The following is a 10845-nucleotide window of genomic DNA, read 5'->3' on the forward strand; positions in this document are numbered from 1 at the left end:
ATGTGATTGCCCGTTCTGCAGAAGAGTCACAAAAGTACTTAAGAGGCGGCATTGTATGGATTTGGGAGACTGTCTAGGGACTCCCCCTAAACTGATGAATGGATCACTCACGTCCACAAATGGAAGCTGCATGGTGATATTTATCATCTAAGCAACAGCCCAAGAACAACTGAATTTAACTACTAGCAGGGACTGTTCCTGTCAACTAGCCTCAATATCACTTATGTTTTTCTTTCTTTTTTCTTTCTTTTTTCCTCTACTTATCATAATCAGTCCCCCAGTGAGTCACACCTAGTTCTTTGACTTGACTAAAATTCACTAGTCTTTTAAAACAGTTAAGTGCTTCTTCATTCACTGATATATTCAAGTTTAAGGTATTGTTTCTTTTCTTTAAGGCCATTTGCAGTCTGGGTCTGGCGTACCTAAGGGACCATCTCTCTGCCTATGTCATAGAATCAAAGAGTTGGAAGGGGCCATACAGGCCATCTAGTCCAACCCCCTGCTCTACACAGGATCAGCCCTAAGCATCCTAAAGCATCCTAATGCTCTATGTCCCTCATAGAGCATTGCGCTTGGCCAATACCAACCAGCTAGTGATCCCTGACCCCAGGGAAGTACATTTGGCCTCAATCAGGGCCAAGAACATTTCATTCCTGACCCCAACCTGGTGGAAAGAGCTCCCAGAGGAGACCCGGTCCAGTTCTGCAGGGTCTGCAAGACACAGCTCCCCCACCAGGCTTTTGGTTGGGTCCAGTGATATAATGACATCAAACTGCGCCCCCCAATAGGAAACCTCCACTGAAAACAGCAATTATGTTCCTATGCCAGTGACAATGGGGACTGCACTGATGATATCGCTGAATGGCACGTAAATGGAATGGCACGTAAATGGCTGAATGGCACGTAAATGGAAGATGTGGTTTTTAATGTTTTAATGTTAACGTTTTAATGTTAATTTGTATAATTGTATTGCCACTGATGTACACTGCCCTGAGCCTGCACAGGAGGGTGGTATACAAATTAAATAATAATAATATCCAACATATTCCAATAGGTTGCAAAGAAAAGGTCATTCAGGCTTTCTGTCGCTGTGACTCTTAGTATTTACTGAGCACTTTTTAAAGCACCCCAACAGCTTGACATACATTTTCTCAGCAATCCTTACATCACGGAAGGTCTATATTATTCGGGTATTTCAGAGGAGAATGGGCAGGTACAGGGATGATTAATTTTTTCTTTTAAATGCCACACTGGCATTTCCTTAGCAAAGGAGAAAACGGCATTTGCAAAGTTACACTGCAATCCTAAGGATATTTTCCTGGTAGGATGCCCTATTGAATAATATTGGACTTCTGATCAAGGTTTCAGCCCCTGGTACCTTTAAGACCAACAAAGTTTTATTCCAGGAATTAGCTTTTGTGGCCACACAAATACTCCTTCAGAATTTTTGGACCTAAAGGAGAGTTGGTTTTTGTATCTTTATTATTATTATTAGATTTATAGCCCGCCACTCCCTTGCGGCTCGTGGCGGGTAACAATATCTTGCTTTTCACTAGCCGGAGGAGTCTCAAAGTGGCTTACAATCACCTTCCATCCTCTCTTCCCTTGCAACAGATACACCCTTTGAAGTAGGAGAGGTTGAGAGAGCTCTGACAGGACTACCCTGTGAGAACAGCACTATTAGGACTGTGACTAACCCAAGATTACCCAGCTGGCTGCATGTGGAGGAGTGGGGAATCAAACCTGGCTCACCAGATTAGTGCTGTCGCTCTTAACCACTACACTAAGATAGCCTCTGAACTGCACCAAAGGTGCCACTGGACTCAGACTGTGTTCAACATGGTTACTCACTTGAGCCTAATTGGACTTCTGATAAGACCTGCTTGGGAACATTCACATATCATTTCACTGCCCAGACTCATGGCTCCAATGCAGGAGAAACCAAGATATAAAATACAGGAACTATTAAAACTGAGGCCCACTGTATGGTTGGTCTAACAGCAACACTGCTGCTGAAATCAAGCAGAAGCCAGGAGAAGGGAGTACACAGAAGAAGCGGTCAGTGTGCCTCATCTGTTGTGAGGCAATCCATTTGCTGGGCTACCCAGACTCAATGAATCAGGCATCATTCTGTATCTCAAGTTTTATGAGTGGCTGAATTTGTGCTGATCCAGGCACAGCCTTTTAACCTCACCGACCACACTCAATTTCTTTCCAGATTTTCTTATGTACTATCAACTCTCTTTCTAGCTTCCCTTCTAAAAGTAAAGGTATCCCCTGTGCAAGCACCAAGTCATGTCTCACCCTTGGGGTGACGCCCTCCAGCGTATTCATGGCAGACTCAATACGGGGTGGTTTGCCAGTGCCTTCCCCAGTCATTACCGTTTACCCCCCAGCAAGCTGGGTACTCATTTTACCGACCTCGGAAGGATCGGAGGCTGAGTCAACCTCGAGCCGGCTGCTGGGATTGAACTCCCAGCCTCATGGGCAGAGCTTCAAACAGCATGTTGGTTGCTTTACCACCCTGCGCCACATTTATTTAGCTTCCCTTCTAGGAGCCCACAAAAAGTATCTTATTAATTTTTCTTTTATCTCTAAGTTTTCTTTTATCTCTAAGGGATGCTCTTCTTTTATTTATTTATTTATATTTATTTATTTATTTATATTTAAATTTATTAACTGCCACTTCTGGCCATGCCGGCTCGAGGCAGTTTACAGTAAAACCCATAAAACAGATTAAAATTAAATAAATAACAGCATAGTCCCATCTATTTGCAACCCACCCACCAATCCGACCCAGTTCACACCACCTACCAGCCTCTGGAGAGGCAGTCTGCCTAGATGGATGGGTATCCAGAGGGCCACTAAAGGAGGGACCCAGGTCCAGCCTCAACCAAATGCCTGGTGGAAGAGCTCCATCTTGCAGGCCCTGTAGAACTGTGATAGCTCTGTCAGGGCCCTCAGCTCTTCCAAGAGCTCATTCCATCAGGCTGGGGCCAGGAACGAAAAGGGAGAGGCCAGGCGTGCTTCCCACGGATCAAGAACCACCAACAGATTCAAACCTGCAGAGCTAAGTTCCCTTCAAGGGGCATAAGGAGACAAGCAGGTATTGCCTCTTGTAATCAGACTCATGTACAAGGAGCAGGACAGCAATGTTTCAAATAAATGAACAACAATAAATGGGTTGAGGAGTAAGTTTCAGCAAACACAAGGTATGACTCTAGCAGCTGTGGGCAATGAAAGAAAAGAGCCATGGAAAGAACTGTAGATGCTTGCCTGCCACTGTGTGTGACACAATTCTATCAAATATAGGGAGGGATTTTGGAGAGCCCGGCTAGGTCCCATCATTCAGAGTATATGTATAAACACAGAATCATAGATATCACAGAATCGCACGATCATAAAGATGTATATCTTGCTTTTCAAAATCAAATCATATGAACAATACATCATCATCCATTCTTGGACAAAACATTTTTTAAAAAAATCACTACAGCAGTACAGTGATAAAGGGAAACCAAAGCAATACCAGGCTTACTTTTGACCAGAAAAATGAAAGTTTTTTACTGGTGACAGAAGAACGTCCATTCCACAGACATTGTGCCAGATGGTCCACTTCCTTCATCTGACTATTTTTAGAGTTGCCAGGTCCAGATAGGGAATGGGGTGTGTGTGTGTGGGGGGGGGGGGCAAGGATTGCCAGATCCAGGCTGGAAACCCTTGGAGATTGGAGGATGGCACCTGGGGAGGACTGGAACCGCTACGGCAGGGGTAGTCAAATTGCGGCCCTCCAGATGTCCATGGACTACAATTCCCAGAAGCCCCTGCCAGCATTCACTGGCAGGGGCTTCTGGGAATTGTAGTCCATGGACATCTGGAGGGCCGCAGTTTGACTACCCCTGCTCTAAGGGGTACAATGCCATAAAGAGCACTCTCCACAATACCCATTTTCTCCAGGGAAACTATCACTGTAGTACGGAAATTAACTGTAATTCTGGCCCCACCTGGAGGCTGGCATCCCTACTACTTGTCCTGTATCTATAGCCTCAAAGTTTTGCCTTTTTCATTGGGCTACAGGCCCTTATTCACTGAAGTCAATAGAATATGAAAATATCTAAATTGCTGTTCTAAGCAAAGGTATATACTTCTAAATCCAGTGAATGGGCTCAGAAGGGTGTAATTCTTCTTAGAATTGTATTTTATATTTAGAAGAGAATCCTGACCAAACAAGTCATAATCTATGGTTTCCTTTGAGGAGAAGGCATGTTCCAGCTAAGGCTGGGTTCATTCAAATTTGTGTCAGGTGTTTTTTGTAACATATAAGACCCAATCATAAAGCCTTAAAAATGAAAAGGCAGGTGAGATGCTACAGGATACAAAGTCATGTTGTGTTGTGAGGGAGGAAAGTGGTGTTCAGACATCACACAGTTCCTTTTCATACTGGAAAGCTGGCAATCTCTCACCAACAGAGATAGGCCCAAATGACTGGTGTTACCGTAGCAACTATACATGTCTAAAACTCTCAGACTACACAACTATTACATTCTGTAGACGTTCCATTACTGAGGCACAGATACCACAGAATTAGTCTCAAAAGGCTGATAACAATTGTCCAGCACAATTCTTTAACTCCGTTTTATCTCCCCATTGCCCTGTCATTTCCCAAAAAACAATACAATATCTCTGCCTCCATGAACCCATTCACGTGAATTGGACAGAACTGTGTTTATCAGATCCATGAGCCTCATTTTGCATGTTATACAAGGACAATCTCAAGTTTGCCCCCCCCCCCAGCAGGTTACATTAGTTATGTTGCACAAACTCCAAACTTATTATGTAACACGACTCACACAAATGAAGCGACCTTACATGAATGAGGAAGGCAAAAAAGAAAAAAGAAAAAGAAAAAGAATTGCATGAACCAGCCCTTGGTCAACCAACTTTCATGAGGGTTCTTGAATTTGTATCTGGACATGAATTCAAGTAACCTAACAATTTAATGAATTACAGTTAACAATTCCATCCTATGAAAGTTTTCCCCTCATGACTGAACACATTAGGTTAACAACTATGTTTTCCCCACTACAGTCTTTCTCAACTCCTTTACCACTGAGAACCCCCTGAAATATTCTTCAGGCTTTGAGAAACCCCCAAAGTCGCGTGATCGTGCATAATATAGTTGGGAAGCATAACTGTATACATGTCCACTTGGAGTCGCTCCCCTTCCTGCCCCATCATTGGCCATTTTGGGGAGAGGAGTGTGGGTCAACATGACCATATATGATCAATCACCCAAAATATTTCAAAAGAATATTAAATATTAATTAACTCCCACCTATTTGGGAAACTCTTCCAGGGCCTTCAAGAAATCCCAGGACTGCATGAAACCCTGGTTGAGAAAGCCTGCACTAACAGAAGAGGATGCATTCTATTTGCAGAAAATTTAGCGGGGATCCAACGTTAACAGTGCTGTTAAATCTGTTGTAAACCCATTGATTTTAATGGGCAGACTGAAGAAAGATTTGAATGCTGTGTAAAATACCACCTTGTGGAAGAATGAAAACTTCAAACAATCAGGCTGCGTTATAACCGTGATCATCATCACCCCATTAATAAAATAGACAACTGAGTCAAACCTAGGAGTCAGAGGTACATCTGCCGATTTGCAAGTTATAAGGGCATACTTCTTACACACATTTCAATCATGCATTTTGTTCAGAAACATAATGTTGTGGCAGCTTTGTGGGATGGCAGCCTTTGAAGTCATTCAGCCCACTTAATTGTTTTAGCACTGGATTATAAATGCACTGTAATTAACTTACATCGTTCCATCCATTTGGGGACATCAAATGACTTAACAGATGGCAATTATATTTAACACTGCCCCCCCAATCAGATAATGATTATTACTCCCCTAGACTTTACAAATATGAAAGCAAAAACATGGAAGCAAATAAATAACTTTCCAAAGCACTCACTCTGGAATCAGTGGCAGAGTGAAATACAAGCCCGGTTTTCTTTTTGTTAAAGATGCTACTCCTGCCTCTTCTATTCAAGTGAATGAAAAAGTCAGAGATTTTGAGTCATGGTACAAAGAGAACTCTGTAAGTCAAACTGCAGTTCTCCTCATATTACTCTGTCATATTACCAGTAAATGGCATTAAAACACATTGTGAAAAAGCTGCTGAGGAGGTTAACAATTCAGGCAGTTAGATTTCTCATATAGGCTACCAATGGAATTATGCTTATGGTCCATGCCCCTCCCCTCCCCACATCACACAAACACACTAATCCATTTACCCACTCTGTGAAGGACAGAGAGCTGTCGTGGTAGACACAGTTCTGTCTGCCTTCGGTATCTGTCACACAATGAACTAGACAATGGGGAATTATTGCACAACAGGTAGCATACTAATGACAGGATAAGAGTGTAGTGGCTGCTATTAGCTACTAAACTGTCACCCTTGTGGAACCCTTACTACAAGTTCACCTAACAAGTTAACACATTTCTGGGTTTTCCTTTCATTTTAATGTTATAACCAAGTCCATGTTTTTTAAGGATTCTTTGTCCATGACCCTTGGGTGCATAAAGAAAGGTGAGGTATACATGCAAAAGGCAAAACAAAGTAATAACCCTATTCTTCTGATTTATTCTACTAGTGAAGTGATGCTATTCATGGCTCTCAGTCTGAGTGCTCCCTCTTAAATTTCCCTTTTAACTTAAGCCAGAGTCATGGCCAACTTCAGAAACAATAACCGAGTGGTAAAGATTTGTACCAATTAACCCTGCCTGGGGGCATCTGAATATTATGGCAGCACCATGGGATAAGAGAGCCAGTGTGCTGTAATGCTTAAGAGCGTCAGACTACTCTCTGGTACACCTGGATTCAAATCCCCACTCTTGCCACAGAAGCCCCCTGGGTTGCATTGGGTCAGTCACACTCACAAAGCCCATCCTACCACACAGGGTTGTTGTGAGGATACAATGGAGGAAAGAACAATGTAAACAGCTTTGGGTCCCCATTGGGGAGAAACACGGGGTGCAAATGAATGAAACAAACAAACAAACTCATGAGCTAGTAGCTCCCATGCCATTGCTAAAGACAGCCTAAAATTACGCCATATTTAGTGCTGGCAACTGAGCGAAAACTTAATATGCCATCTCTTTATTTCTGCCATTATTTCAGGACTAATCAGGTGATGTCAGCCGGAGCATGAGGATGTAGTCAAAAATGCAGTGCACTCCAGACATCACTCTGGGTGGAAGACTCACATCATCCGTGTTGGCTGATCTTGAAGATTATGAACTTCTCAACGTAACTGGTGAATTGGAACCCACCACCTGTTGGGAACTAAGGACCCTGCCCCACATTGTGTTCCAGCATTATCAATGATCACAATTTGGGGGGGGGCAATTAAATATTCTGACATTTTTTAAAAAGAGAGAGAAAACTAAAAATAAGATGTTTGATGTTTATTGTTCCAGATTCCACACAGCAGAAATTTTTACCATCAATAGTTTTTATAGTTCCTACATGGAGACCAAGCTTTCATGTTATCCAACACAGAAGTCAACTACCTCAACCCAGGACTTGCATCCTGTAGAGCAGGGGTGGGCAAACTGGCCCTCCAGATGTCCATGGACTACAATTCCCATGAGTCCCTGCCAGCATTTGCTGGCAGGGACTCATGGGAATTGTAGTCCATGGACATCTGGAGGGCCACAGTTTGCCCACCCCTGCTGTAGAGCCCCGGTGAAGTAACAGTGAAAAGAGGAGGCAAACAGTGCAAGACTCCCACAAATCTTCCCAAGCAATCATCCCTTGCCCCTTCTGTAAATATTAAACTATTTATGCCCCAACAACCTCTGGGCATATGTTTTCACCCTGCTCCAAGACATAATAGCAACCCTTAAGTGTGCCAGTTTCCAATCCTGGCCACCTTACCAAACCTTAAAATCATGACTGAAGCATTGATTTTGCTACTCCAAAGGCTGCCGGAAGCAGGCAAGCAGGGTGTACAAGTGTCTACATAGCCACAGCACTGACACGTACATCACCCTTGCCTGTATGCCTCACCCAATCAACCTTCGTCCAACATACTCCCTGCCTAAGCACAGAGTTAACCCAACCAGCTACCACGCCAAGAGTCTTGCTTAGTTCTTAATAAGGTGGAGTGAAAGATCGGAAAAGGCTCTTTGAGCGTGTCTATTTGCCCAGCCTTTATCACTCCTATCCCGATAGCAGCCCTCTGCAGTGGCTTTTGATCCCAGCCAGCGAATGGCCAGGAGACATTTGACTTTGAGGACATTGGAGTGGATGGTCACCTTCTCTCCCCACCACCCCATTGGCTGGAGATAACAATTGCCACAAACAACAAAGGCATCTTATCTCACAACAAAAAGAAAAGACTCCCCCAGGGGATTCTTATCCTCTCCAGACAAGTTTCAAATTCAAGCAAGACTACTAGGCTGGAGGGGGCAGGAAGAACCGGGCTGAGAAGAAAGAAAAATGTCACATATGGTTAGCTGTTTTTTACAGGCAGGCAAGTTTCTTCCCAAGGCAGACTGTAGTAGTACCATGGACCATCTTCCAAGACAAGAGAGTCACCAAGGGGAGGAGGGACGGAAGGAGCTACAATAACAAAGCCTCTAGTTCAAATCTCGGCCCCATGCTCCCCTTTCTCCTAGTCCTGAAATAGGACGATTAATAAGGCAAGAGGGATAAAAAAAAAATAAAAAAATATAGATTCCATCACCCCCTCCCCAAAAAGTGAAAAAGCTGCACCCACCTTGCGGATCCCAGTTCACCTGTTTCCTTGGCGTCTCGATTGGAAATTTCATCGCTTCCTTTGCACAAGGAGGGGAGGGGGGAGAAAGAATCCAATGAATCGCCAACCTTTTGCCGCCTCGGCGCCGCAGCCAAACAAACAAATTAATTTCAGGCCAGGGGGGAGCCCGCTGCGCCCTCGGAGGGCTGGCGGGGAAACGGGCGGTTGCCAGGCAAAAGGCAGCTACACGTGAAAAGGAGGAAGGGGGCTTCCGTGGCGGAGAGGAGCGAGCGGCCAAGGGACCCCCACCGCCCGGTCGACAATGCCCCCGACAGCTCGGCTGACCCTCCGAAAGGGCTGGGGAGCGAGGCGACAAGTCGGAGGCGAGGAGCTGCCCCGTTTTTAGAGGAGCGCCCTCACGGCCGCCGGCGGCTCTCGTCCATTGGCGGCTGCTCCTCCTTGGGTGGTGTGAGTTGCCCACTGCAGCATTACACATTCAGTTGGCGCACACGTGAATGTGCACCGTCCAGCCAGATGCGGAGCCCGGCTGCCAGGGACGCCAGCCCAGCCCAGCCTCGTCTGCCAGCCAAGCTCCCGCGCTGCGCGAATGCATCGGGAGGAGAACGCACGCAGCACCCGCGGTTCCCTCCCTCCCTCCCCCGCCCACCCACCCCCCCGACCAACCTAGCCACCGGCGCCAGATCTGCGCATGGCTCGCAGGAGGAAGCAGGGAAGGGGACAGCCATCCGCGGCTGGCTGGCTGGAGCTGCAGCCGCATGGCTTTTGGGAGGGGGGGGAGCGCATCCCATCTGAATGCAGCAAGCGAGACGGGGCGGAGAGGGGAGACTCTCCCGCTTGCCGGAGGGGCTGGAACTCCGCGGGCGGCGGCGGCGGCGGCGGGGGCAACAGGCCGGAGGAGGACGACTCCCGTGGGTGGATGGGTGGGAGGGACGGGGCTGAGCTCGAGTTGCATGGCGGAGGCGGCGGGGCGTCGAGCCCGGCCGGCTACTTACTGGCTCCCTTCCTCGCCTGGAGGAGGAGATTGCATTGCGGTGTTGTTAGAAGGAGTTTTGCAGCGGAGGCGCGCTTGGCTGGGGAGGAACCGGCGCAGGAGGAAGAGCAGCAGGCGGGCGTGGGGGGCACCACGAGAGCTGCAGAGGGAGTCCCTGCAGCAGAAAGCCGCGGGTGGGAGGTGAGGAGGGCGGGCGAAGTTTTTTGGGCAATCCCCCAAGAGGCCAAGTTTGTTCCCCTCCGGCGTGGCGACGGTCGACGAGGGTAAAGAGAGGGAGAGGTGCAAACGCCGCGCTTCTTGGTGGGGCGCAAACGGGATCCTTCGTTGCGCTTCTCCTGTGCACAGGAATCCGAGAGCTCCGCGCTCAAGCGCTGCTCGGGCTGGGATGGTTGCTGGACGCTTGGCCCGGCTGGGCTGCCCTTTGGGGGCTTTCCCGGTTGCTGAGACGCCCTCGAGTCCTCTTTGCGGAACTCGCCCGCCCTGCCTCGGCGCTGAAAGGACTCGGCGCCCTCTGGGTGGCGCGCCCGTGTTTGCTGCCGCGACTGGGAAGGGGGGAACTCAGGCGGGACGCGCGTCTGTCTAGAGTCGCATTAACTCTATTTGACTGGGCGGGGGGGGGGGTCTTTTAACACCACCGCCCTGCGCTCGGGCAGGAGGGATCAGCGGCTTGGTTTTGCGCACTTTGGTTGGGCCGGGCAACCCCTCCTTCCCAGCGCCGAGGCACGTCACCCTGGTGCTCCCCGGCCGGTTGCCTGTGGTCCGTGCCTCTTTTGCTGCTGCTGCTGCTGCGCCTGCGCGCTCCCCGCCCTCCAGGGCAGACTTCGGGTCGAAGACAGGTTGGCACCAGAGGGACTCCCCGGGGAGGGGCGGCGAGCTCTGGCAGGCGGCAGCGTCACAACAATCGCGTGCGCTGGGCTACGTTCTCCCAGGCAGAGAGCGAGACTGTCCTCAACGCCTTGGCGACTGGATCAAGTGGCTGCACCGGGGGGCGGGGGGGGGGGACAGGGCTCGCCTGCCCTTTAGGAGTCTCTTGGATTCCCCTGCCTCGTCCGTCTATGCACATA

The 10845-nt window shown here is 47.9% G+C and overlaps 1 protein-coding gene across 4 annotated transcripts in view; it reads right to left on the minus strand.

Moving 5' to 3' along the window:
- The window catches only part of KCNK10 (potassium two pore domain channel subfamily K member 10), a 94482-nt gene extending 84148 nt beyond the window's left edge, over positions 1–10334 (minus strand). The window contains exons 1-2 of one of the 4 annotated variants that reach the window (XM_077323416.1): positions 9783–10334; positions 8791–8848 (exon numbers count right to left, since the gene is read on the minus strand). In XM_077323416.1, coding sequence (XP_077179531.1) covers positions 8791–8842 — 52 coding nt within the window. In that variant the 5' untranslated portion in view covers positions 8843–8848; positions 9783–10334. Of the gene's footprint in view, positions 1–8790; positions 9404–9453; positions 9534–9782 lie in introns of those variants that run through there. The other 3 variants (XM_077323417.1, XM_077323418.1, XM_077323415.1) reach the window with 3 other exon arrangements.
- Between the last annotated feature and the right edge of the window lie 511 nt (positions 10335–10845).

This window comes from Paroedura picta, chromosome 2, assembly GCF_049243985.1.
Source record: "Paroedura picta isolate Pp20150507F chromosome 2, Ppicta_v3.0, whole genome shotgun sequence".
NCBI classification, from domain to species: Eukaryota; Metazoa; Chordata; class Lepidosauria; order Squamata; family Gekkonidae; genus Paroedura; species Paroedura picta.